We start from the raw sequence: 22,599 nt of genomic DNA on the forward strand, positions 1-22,599 counted from the left end.
TTTTTTTTAATACCAGCACCTCTGACAAAATTAAAGATGATATAGTTGAACATGGGGTTTCTTCATATTGGAGTGCAAAGTGACAGCATATAGAATATAGACTCAAGAGTCTAAATACAATATTGGGAGCCTGTTTATTCTCAAGCCATTTTTTATTGCATTGTTTTGTGTTCCGCCCTCAATTTTCATTCAACAACCAGAATTATCTGTCCAGCTTGAGAAGGGGTCAGCCAGCATCGGAATTTTAGTTACGCCCAATGACATCATCTGATCGGGGATTAATGCAGATATTCTTGATCTATAAACACATATGGACTGGGTTATGAATATTGTCAGCACAACGCCCCAAGTTAACCCCTTTAACCTCAAACGGCACAAGATTAGTTTGTTTGGGTATGACACTGTGCAGATTCCTCTCGTTATGCCATTCAGCTAAAACAGTCCAGGGATAATTTAATAAACCAGAAATGCTAATATATGCTAAAAAAAAAAAAAGGACTCAAAGCCTTGAAGCTTTATAATTCACGCATTTCTATATCTGTTTTTGATCCGAGAGAAGGCAAAAAGAGCAACTATTTGTGTGAATTAATCTCAAGTTGTGACACACAAGAGAAAATAAATTCCTTATTGACCTCAAACTAGACGTAGATCGTCAAGATCCTGTCATCCTTTTTTGTTTTTAGTAGTTATAACACAGTGTTGGTTTCTTTATCAATCAATAGTAATAAATATGCTTTGCTATATAAAATTCTAATATATCCTCCCCCCTAAAAAAATGCACGCCCGATATGAGTATTAGCCAATTACTGACTGCTAGGAGAAATTATAGGTGCACGGTGCCAAAAAGGAAAAACAGTCAGAGAGATTTTCAAGTTAGAATAATTTGGCCCCAAATTTACAATTCTCTTGTAAATTCTCAACAATTCCCATTTTAGTGAGTAAACAACTTTATCACTTATTTTCAAAACACAGACAACATGTTTGAAATACAGAAAAGCTTTATGTCGGGTGGCGGGGCCTGACTGCAATGGTGACTGGACGTGTTTTCTCAGAGCTCTTCCAGTCTCCAACTAATTTGTCCAGTCGCCAGCACTTTTAACTCTTGAAACTCGAGCAACTTAAACTGCCTGTGCACCCTGGATTGAATGACCAGCCTGGGGTTGACTCTGGAGTCGTCTGTGGTGGCCCAACAAAAAAACCTCATCGCCAGTACGCCAGGCCTGGCGGGTGTTGGGAAAGGGAGATGCGGCCGATCTCCCGGGCTAACACGCGCTGACCCGCATCAAAAATGAAGGGCCAGCTCCGTTACCGTCCCTCCCCAAATCCCCCCATGGACCGGCGGGGGTGATCCCAGTCCCCAAAATAGGGGCCTCCCATCTTCACAGAAGACAGGTGGTGCTACCACGATTTCACTGTCCTCTCAAGCCGACACATCACAAATGGCAGAGACCGCATGTTCCAAGCCATTACTGTGTGACCCAACACACAAAACTATATTAACACAAACAACATATACCGGACTTTAGAATGGCCAGAATAAGCCCAGGTCGGGGATATAGAATGAAACAATACGAATAAACTAGCCAAGGGTCAGGATACTAGAAGTAGGGATAGTAAAAAACAATAGCCAAAGTCAAAAACCAGAAAATATACCAAGAACGAGCTCTCTGACAACCAACAAGTGGAAACCACGACCTGGCTCTTAGAAAAGGCATTACATGGTTTAAATATGCCTCTCAGTGCTGTGATTGGTAAGTACATGGCCTTTGACCCCAAAACGTGCGTTGATAACGTGATGTCTCACGCACGCCGGCGCCATCTTTAATGTGGGCAGTGCGCCCTTTAACAGTAAGAACGGGACCGCAGCAGCCGTCGTCCCTTAGAACGCAGCACCAGCCAGGACCCGTCTTCTGGGAGGATCAAGAGGCACTCCTCCGCAATCCAGGTAAGTAAAGTGTTCCCTTATCGGCCGTGCCGATCAGGGACTTACTTTTATCTGAAGTATTGGCGCGGCCGCACTGATCAGCCGCGACCCCGTCAATATACAGACCCCCCTGCGTCGTGACACTTCCAGCCCGCTGCATAGTGCCACCGCGTGGGAGCGCGTTACCAAGAGAAGGCATAGGCTGAGAAACACACGAGACTCTGTTTGATCTCCCCTTTGGGCTAATCTAGTTTGCTTATGGAGAAATGCAGCATGAATATATATATATATATATATAAGTTTTTTGCTTTTATGAGCATATATTATATTACAGTTTTTCTGTGTAGTGCTCCGGAATCCTCCATCTCTGTCTCTGAGGGCCCTCTGTGGTGGAACCATTGTTAATAACTAAGCACGTTATCTCCTGTTTATTTCAATAACTCCTTGCTATACCACACTGCCTTGATTAACCATACTGTAAGTTGCACGCTCAGATGTTTTTAATGCTTTTCTCTGTCTGCAGTACTACAGTAGTCTGCCTACCATTAATAATGCTCTGTCAACGACCTTTTCAAGCATAGATATATATGAGCTAACGCATACTTATCAAGCAGTCCATGTAAAGTAACCTAATGTTCCTATCCTGCTTCCTACCCTTTTGACGCTCAGTTACTTTACCAACACTCCTCTAACGAGTATATTATCCACCACGTCTTGCATGTCTAGATTGTCTTTAACTTCTGTGTCCTACGACTTGACGTGCACGCAGAAACTGTCTCTTACTACACCTTAAAAGTGTGTCTGTACTCTAATGCGATATATGTGAAATACTGTGATATTATTTATTTATTTATTATTGCCATTTATATAGCGCCAACAGATTCCGTAGCGCTTTACAATATTATGAGAGGGGGATTTAACTATAAATAGGACAATTACAAATAAACTTACAGGAACAATAGGTTGAAGAGGACCCTGCTCAAACGAGCTTACATTCTATAGGAGGTGGGGTGTAAAACACATTAGGACAGGAATTTACAATCAAATAAGGTGGGCTGCCCTTTAGGAGAGGGCAAGAGACAGGTATGTGAGGTAAGGGTTAGTCTTGGAGGCCATAAGCTTTCCTAAAGAGATGGGTTTTAAGGCACTTCTTAAAAGATGCAAGACTAGGGGAGAGTCTGATGGCGGTAGGCAGGCTATTCCACAGGAAGGGAGCCGCCCGTGAGAAGTCCTGCAAGCGCGAGTTGGCCGTACGAGTGCGGACAACGGACAGCAGGTGGTCATGGGCAGAACGGAGAGACCGAGAAGGGACATACCTATGGATCTGTGAGGAGATATAAGAGGGGCTAGAGTTGTTCAGTGCTTTATAGGTGTGAGTTAGTACCTTGAATTGACTCCTATAGCATACAGGAAGCCAATGTAAGGACTGGCAGAGGGGTGAGGTGTGAGAGAAACGACTAGAGAGGAAAATCAATCTAGCAGCAGCATTCATTACGGACTGTAAGGGTGCAGTACGGCTATTGGGAAGACCAATCAAGAGAGGGTTACAATAATCCATGCGGGAAATTACTAGAGCATGGACAAGCTCCTTGGTAGTATCTGGTGCAAGAAAGGGGCGGATGCGGGCTATGTTTTTAAGATGGAATCTACAGGATTTGGCAACATGCTGGATGTGAGGCTCAAAGGTGAGACCAGAGTCAAGTATGACGCCAAGACAGCGCGCATGCAAGGATGGACTAATGTTGGTACCACAAACTTGGAGGGAGAGCGAAAGATGAGGATCAGTATTAGGAGGAGGAAAGACAAGGAGCTCAGTTTTGGAGATATTGAGTTTCAGAAAGCGGGAGGACATCCAGTCAGAGATGGAAGAAAGGCAAGCATTGACACGTTGCAGGACGGCAGGGGAGAGGTCCGGGGAGGAGAGATATAGCTGGGTGTCATCAGCGTACAGGTGGTAGTGAAATCCAAAAGAGGTAATAAGTTTGCCAAGAGAGGCAGTATAAAGAGAAAATAGAAGGGGACCAAGGACGGAGCCTTGGGGAACGCCAACTGAGACAGGGCAAGGGGAGGAGGTATCATTAGAAAAGGAGACACTGAATGAGCGTTGGGAGAGATAAGAGGAAAACCATGAGAGGACAGAGTCACAGAGACCAAGTGATTGAAGAGTTTGAAGAAGGAGAGCATGATCAACGGTGTCAAAGGCCGCTGAGAGGTCAAGAAGAATTAGTATGGAGTAGTGGCCTTTGGATTTAGCTGCGATTAGGTCGTTAGTAACTTTGATAAGGGCAGTCTCTGTAGAGTGGAGAGGGCGGAAGCCAGATTGAAGGGGGTCAAGGCTTATTGCGCTTAAATATGCTGTTGTGGCATTGTAAGATGTTTTGTTACCTTTATAAAGAATAAAGAATTTTAAAAAATTAAAAAAGAAAAGCTTTATGTCGGAAAATAAAAATGATGTGCAGCAGAATGTAAAGCGTAAATAGGAAAATAAAACATACAAAATGCTTAGGCAAAGATAGAAAACGAAAGACCATATTTAAATGGTGAGTGTAATTAAAACCAAGACAATTGTGATTTAACCCCTTAAGGACCAAACTTCTGGAACAAAAGGGAATCATGACATGTCACACATGTCATGTGTCCTTAAGGGGTTAAAGGGACACTTCAGGCACCATAACAACTTCATAAAACTATAGCTGTTTTGGTGCCAGGAGGTCCCTGGCGCTGGCTCACCATAAGAGATTTAACCATTTTCGAATGGTTTAGCCCCAAAGTCTGTGTTCCAGCGCTGAATCTCCCTTTCTTTCTGTCCTTGTATTTTCTCAAAATCAGGAAACTGGAAGGCTCTTGCAGAATCGGGCAATGGGCAGCCAGTTTTATGAATGGGGAGTCACTGATTGGCTGGGAGCATGGCTGGGAGCATCAACTAACCACAAGCCTTCTGGTTTCGCAATTTTGAAAAAACATAATGACAGAGAGGCAGGGATATCCAGACTTTGGGGTTAAACGGTTTACATTGAATAGCCTGCAGGGACATTCAGTAGACACCAGAACCACTACATAAAGCTGTAGTGTTTCTGGTAACTATAGTGTCCCTTCAACATCTGATTGAAAGTGAAACCATTTTGTTTTCATGCAGGCTGTGTCAGTCACAGGCAGGGGAGCTGTGGCTAGGGATGCACAGACAAAAACAAAAATTATTTAACTCCTAAATGGCTGAGAATTGACTAGTGCGACTAAAGGGGCATGATCTATACACCAAAACTGCTTCATTAAGTTGTTTTGATGCGTAAAGTGTCCCTTTAAGGTATAAAAGAATTCATGATTATGGTTAATGAAACATGTTTCTATGCCAGATCCATGTTTTGATAATATAGCAGGACTGAACACTAGAACATTAGCTGAGAACAAGTTTGTTGCACAGAATTTGGTGAAGCATGTAAGATTCTCCTGTATTGTGAATTTGATTGGTTAGTACATACAGCAGACAGCTCATTTGTCTGTAGTTTTGATTTTAGTACTCTTCTTTTTACATTCATTTAAGAGTCGAATTGTTTTATCTGTGTTTTTATTGACTGTTTTTTTTTAAACAGAGAAATCCGAAATGTAATGAATCTAAACTATATAGATCCTGATGCCTTTCAAGACCTTCCGTTACTGAAATACCTGTGAGTATAACAGCAAAATATGCATTAAAAATATGACTGGCTATCTAACTCCATATATTTTGTCCCACTCCAACCAAGCAAGATTTCACTGAGCCCTCATGTGAGGCAAGGTGAACAGTTAAAGGGACACTATAGTCACCAGAACAACTACAGCTATGTATTTGTTCTGGTGGGTATAATCATTCCCGTCTGGCTAATGCCAGAAGGGAATGTTTCTGGCAAAAAGCCACTCTTTAGGTGGTTCCTAGAGGTGCTTCCTGGGGCAGTGCTCCTCAGACCTGACCCTATAGTGTTCCTTTAAAGTAGAGCTACCATCCTCAAAATGTGTGTGTAAAAAAAGTAATCTTGTTGGTATTTTTTAGATTTAATTTATACATTATGATACAAATAGTCATGTCTAAAGTACAGGATATATTTAAATAAAGATTACTTCCTTTGCCTCCAAGATGGGAACCAAAATGGACAAGTTTAAGGAACACTATAGTGTCTGGGACACAAACATGTATTCCTGACTCTAGAGTGTCCCAGACCACTTCTGCCAATTGGAGTGGTCTGGGTGCCAACTCCATCACCCTTAACCATGCAAGTGTAATTATTGCAGTTTTTATAAACTGCAATAATTACCTTGCAGGGTTAAGTCCTCCTCTAGTGGTTGTCCATCAGACAGCCACTAGTGGGACTTCTGGGTTCTTAAAACATGAAAGGTGTTTTAAACTACGCTTGGCGTCATGCACGAGGACCTCCAGCGTCGCCAGAATCCCTATAGTAAAACATTGTATAATGCTTTCCTATGGGGAGGTCTATTGCGCGCACGCCGCCATTGCCGCGCATGTGCATTAGGCCTCCCCCGCAAGCTGACATTGGCAGGGGGAGCATGGGCGGAGCCTGACCCAGTGCCGAGGGACATCAGCGCTGTATTTAGGTAAGTCACTGAAGGGGTTTTAACCCCTTCAGCAACATGGGAACATGGCGGGGAGAGGGGCACTGCAGGATTCTGCAGTACCAGTAAAAACGGGTTAGTTTTCCTGGCACCGGAGAGTCCCTTTAACCTGTTGTACAGGTCCCTGGTCCGCCTCCCTGTTAGAGCAGCGAAAAGGTGAAGAAAAATCCCATGCTCGCCACAACTGTCCTCACTTCTGTGGCTGAGATGATTAATCTTGATGATTACAGCCAATCCAATGCTTTCCCATAGGAAAGCAATGGGAGGCTATTGGGCATGCGCTGCAAAATGCTGCACTGCACCAATCAGCATCTCCCCATAGAGATGCATTGAATAAATGCATTTCTATGGGAAGGTTCAGCTCCTTCATGCAGAGCGTGGACATGCTGAATGCCAGTGCGGCACACTGTGCAAAACTGACACAGAAAGCATCAAGCTGTAGTTGTTCTGGTGACTATAATGTCCCTTTAACAAAACCCCAGAAAAACAATTTGTTCCATAGGAAAGTGTATGTTTTATAGACACAATGCCAAATAGAATGAACTGAACAATGTGATAACTGATACATTTTCTAACGAGACTGACTTACTGCTTGCATTGGCAATAGGACCTTAGCCATGCTAGTTCTTTATTTTATAAATACAGAAGTCGACAACGGCATATGTGTTGCAACCAGTAACGTTTAAATTAACATCTCAAACAATTCCAATAATTGAAAAATAGAAAGTACGGGCTACAGGCTGCATTTAGTACCTGGACGTTTGTACAAAGAGGGCTTTGTATTAACTATAGTGATATCACTTTGTAATATTTATGACTGTTCCATCTGACAGGAAATCCTTCTCTTATTCTCATTCCTTCAGAGGGATTTTAAACACCGGACTCGCCATTTTTCCAGATTTAACCAAGATTCACTCTGCTGATATGAATGTATTTGTGTGAGTAATATAAGCTTTTATGAATGGAAGCGGAAAGCAAGTCAATGTATAAAACATCACTGGATTTATCAAACACCGCTAGTGAGTTTTGGCAGCTCAAAGAGTGTGACTCGTACCAATGGTAGAAAAATTGCGGTAGGAAGTGTTTCAAATTAACCCATGGGTGTTTATTTATTGAACGGGGGATTGTGGAGACAAAGAAATAGCAAATTGTATACAAAAAAAAAAAGGATTATAGAATTTTTATAGAACAATTCCTAATATATACAGGATCGTCAAATAAATGCATCTACAAAAAATATCTGAAATATACATTTTTAATACGTACAAAATAAACTGGAATATATATATTGAAATAAAAGGTATTTTTTTTTTTTTCTCGTGTATGACCCTATACAGACATATTTATGCAACAAACAGATACAGAGGACACAATAGGATTATGCTTTGTGTTGATTTATCACAAATGTGTGCTGCCTGTTTTAGGATTAAGTAAACATGAAGTTCATTTACTAAATGGTAAAAAGTTGACAATCTACTTCAACAATTTTGCTATTTGTCCTACATTTAGCAAGTTGGATGCCAACTCAGTAATGCTTGATGTTTAGTGAGCAAATCCTATGTTTAATTTGCTGTCACCAGCTCACAACTAAATGTCATTCTCTATTTGCAGGGAAATTGCTGATAACCCTTACATTAGTACAGTGCCGGCTAATGCGTTTCTTGGACTGGGCCAAGGCTTCCTCACCCTGTGAGTACAAACGGGGCTCTTCCTGAAATTGCAATTTAGAACAATGTAACTTGTATTCCCATATATTTCGATAACACACATGTCTAGCCCCATCCAAACCTCTCCATCTACTGAAGCCATATCTTCTCTAAAGTCACATTCCCTCAATTCAGATTCCTAGCCGTTCTCCAACTGCACTCCTCCAAATAATTTTCTCTGACCATATTTCTCCAACTTAGATCATACTACAAACATAATACACCTTCGACTCAGCCTCATACCTCCAAAGCATCTTGCCACATTCACATTCTACAAATAATAACCTCCAAGACTATTTCAATCCCTAAAAATACAAAAAACAGAACCAAAGGAAAAAAAAAAACACTGTTCAGGTTAATTAACAAGGTTGTCTCATGTAACAGTTGTGCAAGAAAGGGGAGATGTGATATCCTATTCCCACCCTTCCCTCCATAAGCCTGATTACACCATAAGTACAACAAGGGAACCAGACTATGTAACTGAAATCTGTAGAACGAATGGAGATGAGCACTTATGGAACCTATACTGTACATCAACAAGTGAGGCAAAATGCCATCTGTGATCCGTCGGCCCCCATAGGGTAGATATATGTTGTCTCCTACTTTGTTGTGTAAATGAAAACCAGTATTTCTCTATGATTTTTTTATTTTTATTTTAAAGCAAACTCTACAACAATGGTTTCACCCAGCTGAAGGGATACACATTCAATGGAACCAAACTCGATGAAATGTAAGTAACAGAGCCAGTGTGAGAAAAAAATACACATTGCAGGTGAATGAGAAAAACTACAGAGTGTGCGTGAATGAGAGCAATTACGTAAAATAAGTAACCAGAATCAACCAAGTAAGTTAGATTAACTATATTTCTTCTATATGAAAATATAAGAACTCTGAGAATGGACAAACTCAGTAGCTTTCCCTTTGGTAAACCCCGCTCAGGTCTCAAAAATAGTTTTTGCTCGCTTGTGCCATTCCAGAGAGAACCAGGTCCAAGGCATATCAGACTAATCCCACCCTTAAGGGCAGTATAGAACCGAAATGTCACCAATTTCTCTCTGCACGTGAGATACAACAACCCCGGACGATCGTTTTGGACTTCTTTGAGCCTCGTCATACCCCTCTAGGTACAGTGAGCACGGAATCCACATCTGGATTACCCTTTTGAATTTGGAGCGAACCAAGTTAATGCATTGCAACAAAAACAGGGAAAATTAGACCTCTGAGAACAAACAAAAGCTTAGAGGAACTCAGTAGTGTGCCCTTCGGTAAACCCCTGCTCGAGTCTCAAATCTCACTTAGCATAATATCTAAGCTATATTCAACTTCTTAATCCATGCATATCTTTGCATTTATACGCCATTCACTAATATTTTTATTATATTCCACATCGCACTCACCTTTGTATCTCTGTTAAATTCCACACCATATTCACCCTTATGTTTCTACTATATTCCACAACTCATGCAACCTCGAATACTCGCACATTCCACAACTGTCTCCTCTCCATATTTCTATATATTGCTATATTCCATCCTTTACCTGATCGCATATCTCTTGTATATTCCACAAATCACTCCCCATCATATTTCTGAATTCCAGACCTCATTTACCCTCATTTCTGTACTGCAAGGTCTGGTAGTGGATTAGATTACCAACGTTGTGCGGTAAAGCGTTAATGGAGAGATTATCTATTTGATGGTTTTGGGACAGTTACGGTTTGCCTTCGTGTTTCTCTCACCTCGCCCTGTGAGTATAAGATATCACTTTTCCAACTCGAGTCTGTAGCTAATACCTATGTTAAACCTTCCTGCACGTTGCTCAACTTTAAACAAACAGCTACTGACTTCACTCTTTGGAAAATTCCTGAGCAAGTGCAGACAACAAGGAGTTACATAGACAGACAACTAGAGATATCAAAATTTACAGCAAATGACACATACAGAGACAGACAAAGGCAAAGAGGACATACGAAGAGGCAGCGCATCCAGAGACAGACAGAACATATAGTCAGTACATACAAACACATGGGGCTAGGGTTGGCACCTTTCTTAGAAAAAAATACTGGCCAAGCTAATTTGCATGATTAATTATGTATGCATGCCATCACAGGACATAAATAACAAGGAATGACATAAGAAAATGTTCTGTAAAATCACAAAAAAAACTACTTACAGTTTGATTCTGATGTATAGAGGGGTTGCTTTGCAGTTTAGAGAGAAGCCTCTGATTGGAGCATTCCCCAGTACAAAATGAAAGTCTTCACCTGGGTAAGAGGGGGTGGCTTTCAAAGGCTACAGACAGCAGAAAAACAATACAAGCATGTTTTTTTGTTTGTGAAGCTATATCTACTAAATATCTGTGTCTCTCCATGTCCAAACTCAAATCTGTCTCTTCTCCTGTTACCCTCATTTGTGTCTCCATGTCCACCTCAGTGACTACCTGTTTCCCAGTGTCTCATGTCTCACAGAGTCTAATGTCTCAGTGTCCCATGTATCTCAATGTCCCATGTCTCACAGAGTCCCATGTGTCATAATGTCCCATGTCTCATAGAGTCCCATGTCTCACAATGTCCCATGTCTCTAAGTTTCCCATGTCTAACAGTGTCTCACAGAGACCCATATGTCAGTGTCCCATGTCTCAGTATCCCTTGTCTCTCAATGTCCCATGTTTCTCAATGTCCCATGTCTCTCAATGTCCCATGTCTCATGGTGTCTCTCAGTGTTCCATGTCCCATGTCTCACAGTGTCTCACAGAGTCCCGTGTCTCACAGAGTCCACGTCTCTCAATGTCCTATGTCTTGCAGTGTCCCAAATTGTCTCAATGTCACATGTCTCACAGAGTCTCACAGCGTCTCTCAATGTCCCATGTCTCACAGTGTCTCAGAGTCCCATGTCTCAGTGTCTCAATATCCCATGTCTCACAGTGTCTCAATGTCCCATATCTCACAGTGTCTCTCAGTGTTCCATGTCTCACAGTGTCTCAATATCCCATGTCTCATAGAGTCTCAATGTCCCATGTTGTACAGTGTCTCAATGTCCCATGTCTCTCAGTGTCTCTCAATGTCCTCCTCCCTCCACCCATGTCTCTCAGTGTCTCTCAGAGTTCCATGTCTCTCAGTGTCTCTTAGTGTCCTCCCCCATGTCTCTCAGTGTCTCAGTGTCTCTCAGAGTCCCATGTCTCTCAGTGTCTCTCAGTGTCCTCACCCGCCCATGTCTCTCAGTGTCTCTCAGTGTCCTCCCCCCATGTCTCTCAGTGTCCGTGTCTCTCAGAGTCCCATGTCTCTCAGTGTCCTCCCCCATGTCTCTCAGTGTCTCTCAGAGTCCCATATCTCTCAGTGTCTCTCAGTGTCCTCCCCCATGTTTCTTAGTGTCTCTCAGTGTCCCCTCCCATGTCTCTCAGTGTCTCTGTGTCCCCCACCGTGTCTCTCAGAGTCCCATGTCTATCAGTGTCCTCCCCCCACCCCCATGTCTCTCAGTGTCTCTCAGAGTCCCATGTCTCTCAGTGTCTTCCCCCCATGTCTCTCAGAGTCCCACGTCTCTCAGTGTCCTCCCCCCATGTCTCTCAGTGTCTCAGTGTCTCTCAGAGTCCAATGTCTCTCAGTGTCTCTCAGAGTCCCATGTCTCTCAGTGTCTCTCAGAGTCCCATGTCTCTCAGTGTCATGCCTTAATTCTGGTATCCTCTTACTTCCGGGTTCCACGGAGCTTAGCCACACCCCCTTATGACACGGTCTCCTTACTTAATGCGACCGCACCAGCTGATAGACGCTGGATTATTGAACTACGTACCGCACTCACGAACCGGCTACAAACTTGTCTGTGAAAGCCATCGGTTACCGGACCGGACGACTACTCACGTCCCCTTCACCTCTCCTCATCCTCGACGAAAGCCTGAACTCTCTACACACATATCATTGGATATAAACCGCCTCTGAGGAGAACTAGGGAACCTGTTTTCTCTTTACCGGAAGCTAAGTAACATTAACCTCTGTGATAAGAGTTACATATCTAAAGCCTTTATTGCCTGTTACCAAAGTCTCATTATCAAACAACCCAGCTACAGCTATCTTCAACCTATCCACTATTCGAGTTTAGCTGCACCTGTCTTGCTTCAGATAAATGCTAATGCAACAAACTATTGTAATTGCTTATCACCTAACTTGTTAACTCAACAAACAGACTCTAAATGATTCAGAACCTGCTAATTGCAACCGTTTATTATTTAAAGCTACAGTGCCTGTAATTCTGGACTTAAGCAACCGTTTATTATTTAAAGCTACAGTGCCTGTAATTCTGGACTTAAGCAACCGTTTATTATTTAAAGCTACAGTGCCTGTAATTCTGGACTTAAAGTCACAATATCTTCTAATTGTTCTAATAAATATTCAAGCTCTAAGAAATCTGCAGTTGTGTTCCTTCATAACAAATGTTAAACGTGACAGAATAATCCAGCCCTTGTAATGGGTCCAGCAGATTTCGATTCTACGATAACTACGCTGAATCAACGAGTCGATACACTAGCTCAAGGTGTGCAAGACCTGCAAGTTACTAATGAAAGAATTCTCACTTATGTCAGAGACTTACAAACTCATACTCCTCATACTGTTCTGCACTCAGCTAGCGATCCTGCTGTATGTAACCCTGAAAAGTTCTCTGGAGATCGTTCTAAATATAGGGAGTTCCTTAATTCTTGCAAATTATTAATTGCTTTAAAACCTAGATCTTATCCTACAGAAAGAACTAAAGTTTGTTCGGTTATCTCCTTTCTAAGAGGTGAACCTATGTCATGGGCCCATTCCTTTTTGGAAAGCGATGACCCCATCTTAGACTCACTGGATGAATTTTTTGAAGCCATGTCTCTTCTCTATGAAGATCCTAACAAACAAGCTACAGCTGATTTAACAATCAGAACCCTACAGCAAAAACATAGACCCGTTGAAGATTACATTGCTGAATTTAAAAGATGGGCAATTGAAACGCAATGGAATGACATCACATTGCGCAACCAGTTTCGAATTGGCTTATCTGAAGCTGTAAAAGATGAACTATCCAGAACAGAACTCCCTACTACTTTGAACGCTCTGATTCACCTATCAATCAGCATTGACAGAAGACTTAGAGAAAGAAAGGCCGAAAAAGCCCTCTCAAGTTCAAAAGAAAGAAAACCTTTCACTCCTTCAAAGACTCCTGAAAAAACATCCTTACCAAGCGAACCTATGGAAATAGGGGTAATAAGAAGTCCTCTCACTCCTGAAGAGAAGAACCGAAGACGTCTATTAAACCTCTGCATGTATTGTGCCTCTCAAGATCACTTGGTCCCTGATTGTCCCTTGTTGAAACGGACAAAGGGCGGTAGGCAAGCCTATGCCTCTACTATCCTAAGTGCACTCCCCTCTACACCAACCACTCAATTCACTCCTATAATTCTCATACTACAGTGGGATAAGGAAAGAATTATGACTGAGGCCATCATTGATTCTGGTGCAAATGGGGTGTTCATCGATTCAACCTTTGTAACAAAGAATAAAATTCCTTGTGTTCGTAAAAGCACTTCTGTTCCTGTTAGAGTGATTGACGGCTCCTTCATCTCCTCGGGACCGATTCTTCATGAAACCATCCCTCTAAAAGTAACCACCAATCATATTCATACTGAATATCTAATATTTGATGTTATTCCATCACCCCTTTATCCCGTTATAATAGGGATCAACTGGTTAAGGAACCACAACCCTCAAATTTCTTGGTCTCCCTTCTCTCTCACCTTTAACTCCAATTATTGTAAGGAAACATGCTTACAACAAATTTCAATCTTTCAGATCTTCAAAGAACCAACTATACCTTCTTGTTATTCAGACTTTTCAGACGTATTCAGTAAAAAGGAAGCTGAAACGCTCCCACCTCATCGTTCCTACGATTGTCCTATAGACCTCATACCTGGTGCCCCAGTACCTTTCGGGCACATCTACCCTCTCTCTGAGTCTGAATTACAAATTCTCAAAGAATACCTGGATGAAAACCTACGGAAAGGGTTCATTAGACCCTCCAGTTCACCTGCTGCCTCAAGTATGTTTTTTGTGAGAAATAAGGACCAGACTATACGTCCCATCATTGATTACAGAGCTTTAAATAAAATAACAGTTAAAAATCGTTATCCTCTTCCCCTGATCAATGAACTGGTTGAACGATTAAAAACTGCTACCATCTACACTAAGCTTGACCTTCGCGGGGCATATAACCTCATCAGAATAAAGGCTAACGATGAATGGAAAACTGCTTTCCGAACAAGATATGGCCTCTACGAGTATCTGGAGATGCCTTTTGGCCTCTGCAACGCCCCTGCAACTTTTCAACATTTTATAAATGACATCTTTAGAGATCTATTAGACGTCTGTGTTATCATTTATTTAGATGACATTCTCATATACTCCAACACTCCTGACGAACACAGAAAACATGTCAGATGGGTGTTATCCAGACTCAGAACTCACAAACTATTCGCTAAACCCGAAAAATTTATTTTTCACGTCAATGAAATAACCTTTTTAGGTTACGTTATTTCCCCTCATTCAATAAGCATGGATAATTCAAAAATCGATTGTATCATCAATTGGCCTGTTCCCTCTACAGTAAAAGAATTGCAGCGGTTTCTAGGGTTCGCCAACTTCTACAGAAAATTTATTAAAAACTACTCGGAGGTAGCTCATCCACTCAATCAACTTAACAGTAAAAAACATTCCTTCAATTGGAACGAGAAGGCTCAAACTGCCTTCGATGAATTAAAGAGAAAGTTTACAACAGCTCCTGTTCTTCAACTTCCAAACCCCTCATATCTTTATGTCCTTGAAACGGATGCTTTGGAAACTGCAATTGGAGCTGTCCTCTCTCAACATAAAACTCCTCAAGAACCTCTTCATCCAGTCGCCTTCTTCTCACGCTCATTATCTCCTGTCGAAAAGAATTATCCTATAGGGGAAAAATAATTATTAAGTATCAAAGTAGCTTTAGAAACTTGGAGACACCTTCTTGAGGGTGCTCAAACCCCTTTAATTGTGTATACTGACCATAAAAACCTTGAATATCTTCACTCCAACAAGACTCTTTCTGCTCGACAAGTAAGATGGAATCTCTTCTTTTCCCAGTTCAATTTCCAAATCGTCTTTAGACCTGGGTCTAGGAACAAAAAGGCAGATGCCCTTTCCAGGGTCCATAAAGACATTGAATTGGAACCTCCTCCACATACAGTCGTTGAAATCTTATCTTCCCTTATTGACGACATTAAAGACCTCAGTGAAGATGCTCTTGAACTTCCTAAATCAGTTAAATTATCTAAGAAAGACGGTCTCTACTATTTTAATGACCGGATTTACGTACCTCCCTCTTTCAGAACTAAAATACTCGAATTTATTCATGATTCTCCTCTGGCAGGTCATCCAGGTATAAAAAAGACCCTTGAATTGTCTAAGAGATACTATTGGTGGCCTCGCCAAGACAAAACCATTGAATCTTATGTCAAATCTTGTTCTACCTGCCAAAGATCCAAACATGAACATCATCACCCATTCGGTCAATTATTGAATCTACCGATTCCTGAAAGGCCTTGGCAATCCATTTCTATGGACTTCTTGGTGGAACTACCCCCTTCTCAACATCATACCACCATTTTAGTGGTAGTGGACCGCTTCACGAAAATGTCTCATTATATTCCTTTAACCCCTTAAGGACACATGACATGTGTGACATGTCATGATTCCCTTTTATTCCAGAAGTTTGGTCCTTAAGGGGTTAAAGAAGTTACCCTCATCCTCTGAACTCTCAAAAATATTCCTCGACAATATAGTGAAACTTCATGGACTGCCAGACGAAATCATTTCAGACCAAGGAACTCAGTTTATCTCCAAATTTTGGAACGCATTATGTGCTTCTCTTCATATCCAACGTAAACTGTCATCCGCATACCATCCTCAAACTGATGGACAAACTGAAAGAGTTAACCAATGCTTAGAGGAATATCTACGATGTTATTGTTCTCACTTACAAGATGATTGGATAACATGGTTACCCATGGCAGAATTTGCATACAACAACTCTTTTCATACCAGTAGCAAAATGACTCCATTTTTTTCCAATTATGTATTTCATCCCTTCTCATTTCCTGCTCAGACAGTTTCTTCATCTAACCCCTCCGTTTCGAATCAAATCTCTCACATGTCCTCTTTATTCAAGAAATTACATGAAAATCTGGAATTGGCGTCATCCAATCAAAAGAAGTTTTTTGATACAAAAAGACAACCTCCTCCCGCTTATGTAATTGGTGATCTTGTCTGGCTTTCCTCAAAAAACATCTCCACAACCCGTCCATCAAAGAAGTTAAGCTCCCTTTTTCTTGGTCCTTTTCCAATAATATCGATTATCAACCGTAATGTTGTAAAATTGAAGCTTCCACCTACTTTGAAACTCCATCCTGTTTTCCATGTGTCCTTGCTTAAACCTCATCATCCTGACCCTTTCCATAGAAATGTCACTACTTCTCCTGATCCTGTATTAGTCCAGGGTGAAGAAGAATACGAAATTCAAAAAATTCTGGATTCAAGGATTCATCGTGGCTCTTTACAATACCTCATTAGATGGAAAGGATACGGAATTGATGAAGATACTTGGGAAAACTCCTCTGTCATTCATGCTGACAAATTAATTTCCGCTTTCCACGAACGCTACCCTTCTAAACCATGTTAATAGCACCCAGAGGTTGCTCATTACGGAGAGGGTACTGTCATGCCTTAATTCTGGTATCCTCTTACTTCCGGGTTCCACGGAGCTTAGCCACACCCCCTTATGACACGGTCTCCTTACTTAATGCGACCGCACCAGCTGATAGACAATGGATTATTGAACTACGTACCGCACTCACGAACCGGCTACAAACTTGTCTGTGAAAGCCATCGGTTACTGGACCGGACTGGAAGACTACTCACGTCCCCTTCACCTCTCCTCATCCTCGACGAAAGCCTGAACTCTCTACACACATATCATTGGATATAAACCGCCTCTGAGGAGAACTAGGGAACCTGTTTTCTCTTTACCGGAAGCTAAGTAACATTAACCTCTGTGATAAGAGTTACATATCTAAAGCCTTTATTGCCTGTTACCAAAGTCTCATTATCAAACAACCCAGCTATCTTCAACCTATCCACTATTCAAGTTTAGCTGCACCTGTCTTGCTTCAGATAAATGCTAATGGAACAAACTATTGTAATTGCTTATCACCTAACTTGTTAACTCAACAAACAGACTCTAAATGATTCAGAACCTGCTAATTGCAACCGTTTATTATTTAAAGCTACAGTGCCTGTAATTCTGGACTTAAGCAACCGTTTATTATTTAAAGCTACAGTGCCTGTAATTCTGGACTTAAGCAACCGTTTATTATTTAAAGCTACAGTGCCTGTAATTCTGGACTTAAAGTCACAATATCTTCTAATTGTTCTAATAAATATTCAAGCTCTAAGAAATCTGCAGTTGTGTTCCCCCTCCACCCCCATGTCTCTCAGTATCTCAGTGTCTCTCAGAGTCCCATGTCTCTCCGTGTCCTCCTCCCCCCATGTCTCTCAGTGTCTCTCAGAGTCCCATGTCTCTCAGTGTCCTCCCCCCCATGTCTCTCAGTGTCCCTCCCATGTCTCTCAGTGTCTCTCAGAGTCCCATGTCTCTCAGAGTCCCATGTCTTTCAGTGTCTCCCAGTGTCCTACCCCTCATGTCTCTCATTGTCTCTCAGAGTCCCATGTCTCTCAGTGTCCTCCCCCCATGTCTCTCAGTACCCCCCCCATGTCTCTCAGTGTCTCTCAGAGTCCCATGTCTCACAGTGTCTCTCAGTGCCCCCCCTCCCATGTCTCTCAGTGTCCTCCCCCCCATGTCTTTCAGTGTCTCTCAGGGTCCCATGTCTCTTAGTGCCCCCCCCATCAGGGCCGTCTTTAACGCGGGGCAAACGGGGCAGCTGCCCCGGGCCCAGTTGCTCCTGGGGGGCCCAGAGCAGCTGCCCCGTGGGCCCCGCGATTTGCGCAGCCCCCCTTGGACCCGGCGGTGCGACTGCACAGAGCCGCACCGGCCCGCACGCTGAGGAGGCTCCCCGGGTGGCTCATGCACTAAGGGCCACCCGGAGAGCATGTGTGAGCAGGGGCCCGGTCTGGCGCTGTGACGCTTAAACAGCGCGACCGGGCCACTTCCTGTACTGGCTGGGAGGAAGTGACGTCACTTCCTCCCGACGGAGAGCACAGCCGTGCGGGAGGAGAATGGCACGGAGGGGAGTTCCAGAGGAGAACTCCCATCTGCCTCAGCCTGCCACTGGACCCCAGGGAAACCACCCTCCAGGAAAAGGTAAGAACCTGGAGGGTGGCTAAATGTATGCTTGTGTGTAAGTATGTCTGTGTGTGTCAGTATGTCTGTCTGTGTATGTATGTATGTGTGTGTGTATGTCAGTAGGCCTGTGTGTGTCAGTATGTCTGTCTATGTGTATGTCAGTATGCCTGTGTGTGTGTGTCAATACTTCTGTCAGTGTATGTGTCTGTGTGTGTGTCAGTATATCTGTCAGTGTATGTGTCTGTGTGTGTATGTCGGTCGGTATGTGTCTGTGTGTCTGTGTGTCAGTATATCTGTCAGTGTATGTATCTGTGTGTGTATGTATGTCTGTCTGTGTGTGTGTCAATACATCTGTCAGTGTATGTGGCTGTGTGTGTCAGTATATCTGTCAGTGTATGTGTCCGTGTGTGTGTGTGTGTGTGTCAATACGTCTGTCAGTGTATGTGTCTGTATATCTGTCAGTGTATGTGCCTGTGTGTGTATGTATGTATGTCTGTGTGTGTGTCAGTATGTCTGCCAGTATATATTTGTGTGTCAGTGTATGTGTGTGTCAGTATGTATCTGTGAATGTTTTAATGTCTGTCTGTGTGTATGTGCCAGCATGTCTGTCTATGTGTATGTCAGTATGCCTGTGTGTGTGTCGGTATGCCTGTGTGTGTGTGTCAGTATGCCTGTGTGTGTGTCAATACGTCTGTCAGTGTATGTGCCTGTGTGTGTCAGTATATCTGTCTGTATGTCTGCCAGTGTATGTGTCTGTGTGTGTATGTATGTCTGTGTGTGTGTGTCAGTATGTCTGCCAGTATATATTTGTGTGTCAGTGTGTATCTGTGAATGTTTTAATGTCTGTCTGTGTCTGTATGTGCCAGTACGTCTGTCAGTGTGATTGCGCATTGGGCGTAATTGGGGGGGAGGGATAGGAGGGGCAGGGTCCAGGGGGCCCAAGGAAATGCATTGCCCAGGGTCCTAATCATATTATAGACGGCCCTGCCCCCCATGTCTCTCAGAGTCACATGTCTCTCAGTGCCCCCCTCCCATGTCTCTCAGTGTCTCTCAGGGACCCATGTCTCTCAGTGCCCCCTCCCCCCCATGTCTCTCATTGTCTCTCAGAGTCCCATGTCTCTCAGTGTCTCTCAGTGCCCCCCCTCCCATGTCTCTCAGAGTCCCATGTCATTCAGTGTCTCACAGTGTCTCCCCACCATGTCTCTCAGTGTCTCTCAGAGTCCTATGTCTCTCAGTGTCTCTCAGTGTCCTCCCCCCATGTCTCTCAGTGTCTCTCAGTGTCCTCCCCCCATGTCTCTCAGTGTCTCTCAGAGTCCCATGTCTCTCAGTGTCCTCCCCCCCATGTCTCTCAGTGTCTCTCAGTGCCCCCCCTCCTCCCATGTCTCTCAGTGTCTCTCAGGGTCCCATGTCTCTCAGTGCCCCCCGCATGCCTCTCCGTGTCTCTCAGAGTCCCATGTCTCTCAGTGTCTCTCAGTGCCCCCCCTCCCATGTCTCTCAGAGTCCCATGTCATTCAGTGTCTCACAGTGTCTCCCCACCATGTCTCTCAGAGTCCTATGTCTCTCAGTGTCTCTCAGTGTCCTCCCCCCATGTCTCTCATTGTCTCTCAGAGTCCCATGTCTCTCAGTGTCTCTCAGTGTCCTCCCCCCATGTCTCTCATTGTCTCTCAGAGTCCCATGTCTCTCAGTGTCTCCCCCCCCTCTTCAGAACATCTTCGGTTTTGATTTTCATTTAAATGTTACATATAAGAGAATAAAAAACAGTTGGACTGAGAGATAGCTTAAGGAGGAATGTTATTTCTGCCCCTAAATTTTATTTTATTTTTTCAGGGGTGGGGTGAACAACAACACTGTCTACTTTGCTTTTGTATTTTGCTGATCCCTATACCTCCAAATAAATAAATTTAAAAAGTACAAATGTTTATCATGCATTCCATATATAACCAAATGTGCACCATTGTATTGGAAATGAGAACAATGGTAATTGGGCTTTGAAATTAAGCAAAATCCAGGATTCCTTGCTATTTAAACCCTTTACACACAAATAAAACGAATTTTTTGCATGTTTCTGCCAACTCCGTCAGTTACGAGAACCAGTTGAACGGTTTCTATATACAAGTCTTATTCCTTCCAAGACAAGGTCTGGAGCCTCAGCGAGACCCCAAGAATTGTGGTTGTATTTTCCTATTAGAAGGCTATTTACATTTTTGCAGATTTTAGATTCTAGAGAAGCAGATCTAGGAATGAGAGGAAGTATAGGCTGTGCCGTTCCTTGCTGGGAACAGTTTTAGATCTGAACTGCCAGGTTACAATATTTTTAATTTCCTTCTTCTCACGCTAAATCACTTCTTACTCCTGCATCACAGAGTCTGCCAGGTTAGACCTTCATATTCCAACTTTTAACCTGAAAAAAAAATCACAGCTAAATTCTAGACACTTTTCCGTTTAGTTGCCTACACATTCTGCTGTGCGTAAATCTACTTGAAGAAAGGCAGCAAGTTCTGATGACTAATTAAATGCTCGTCCCAAACATCAGGCCTTGGAATGGATTTTTAACTTTCCATTTATTTTAGACCGAATTAGGAGAAGCCAAAGGGAGCACCCAGTTTGCTTTTCACCAAGAATCTCCCACTATGTGATCCAACATCATAACCTTCAGGCTTCTCATGGCCCAAGAGCTGACTTTTTATTATCGCTCTCTCGGTTTCAGAGACCTTCGCAAAAATGTTCTCCTGGATGGACTCCATGAAGATGTATTCCTGGGTGTTGTGAATGGCCCCAACGTGCTGTAAGTAATAAACATAGAATATAAGGATAAAAACTCTACGGAGTATTCACTAAATGGAGAAATCTTTAATTGTGTAAACAATTAGTGAGCATAATAAATAGTGACCTTCAGGGACACTCACCACTGCTCGATCTGAAAAAAAGTATTGATTGAAATCTTCGTTAACGCGGCTCTGGCAAAACGAAGGTCTTTCCGTAATTTGCAAAGACCCCCAATGGTGACTACCCACAAAATCTAGGCAAACACAGCTAAGCTTTGACTGCTATACAGAGTTTAGTGAATAAGTCTACTTATACAAACTGATTTTTAACCACATATTCATGAGTGTGTTATAGTTCTAAAGTTCTGAGATACACACGTCACCTTCCTATAACTTACAATCTTAGATTAATGTGAAAATCCATTATATCATTATAGAGTGCATTATTGTAAGTTTTACCTCTGGGAAGCTCTGTGATACACTCATGCACAACACACTTGAGCTTTTGTTGTGGAGCTCTGATATATTTTTATATACTACAAATTGCTGTGAGTTTTATTGCTGTGATCAATACAAACATTATCAGCTTCTAAAAAAAAAAAGGATTAGCAAGGAAAGAAAATACTGGTTCTAAAAGGCCCACTTGGGATGTACGCAAAGGAACGTACTACTTTATTTGCTAATGCTAAAACATAAAACGATAATTCATATAGTTATACCATTCTAATTCAGAAACGCAGGCGCCAGCAGTGAGCAAGATTGATGTGATTCAAGTAAATTTTAATGATCCTGAATATTTTGACAATGGAAAATTTAGAAACCCATATGAAAAGAGACTTTGAAGCTGTTGGGTAATTGAAGGAGTACACCGATTTTTTCCTGTGTGTCTGTTAAAATATTACTTATGTCATTGAAGTTAGACGAGTCTTCAAACATCTGGGTATCATTTACTTCTAATAATTTTTGTACAGAACGTGCCTTTGTCCAATCTGCTGCTGTATGAGCCTGCAGTGTAATTAAATGTACATAAAAACTCACCAGTCTCTGAGGAATGTCTCACTGGCTGTCATCAAAGATGTACATGTTAAGTGCCTGTCAGCACAGAAGTCTAATGTGCCCCCACAAAATAGGTAAACAGATCAGATCAGACGAGTGTTTGAGATGTGCGCGCAGGCATCTCTTCTGGGGAAGGGGAAGAATGCTTCCATGAGTTGCCGTTTATAAGAACTTCAGATTTTGCAAGCTCTTTTAAG

The 22,599-nt window shown here is 42.4% G+C and overlaps 1 protein-coding gene across 1 annotated transcript in view; it reads left to right on the forward strand.

The window, feature by feature from the left end:
• TSHR (thyroid stimulating hormone receptor) overlaps positions 1–22,599 on the forward strand; it is an 83,042-nt gene that overhangs the window by 57,020 nt on the left and 3,423 nt on the right. The window contains exons 5-9 of the mRNA XM_063440487.1: positions 5,515–5,589; positions 7,393–7,467; positions 8,141–8,218; positions 8,897–8,965; positions 21,289–21,366. Coding sequence (XP_063296557.1) covers positions 5,515–5,589; positions 7,393–7,467; positions 8,141–8,218; positions 8,897–8,965; positions 21,289–21,366 — 375 coding nt within the window. The remainder of the gene's footprint in view (positions 1–5,514; positions 5,590–7,392; positions 7,468–8,140; positions 8,219–8,896; positions 8,966–21,288; positions 21,367–22,599) is intronic.

The sequence above is a fragment of the Pelobates fuscus genome, chromosome 13, assembly GCF_036172605.1.
Source record: "Pelobates fuscus isolate aPelFus1 chromosome 13, aPelFus1.pri, whole genome shotgun sequence".
Lineage (NCBI taxonomy): Eukaryota > Metazoa > Chordata > Amphibia > Anura > Pelobatidae > Pelobates > Pelobates fuscus.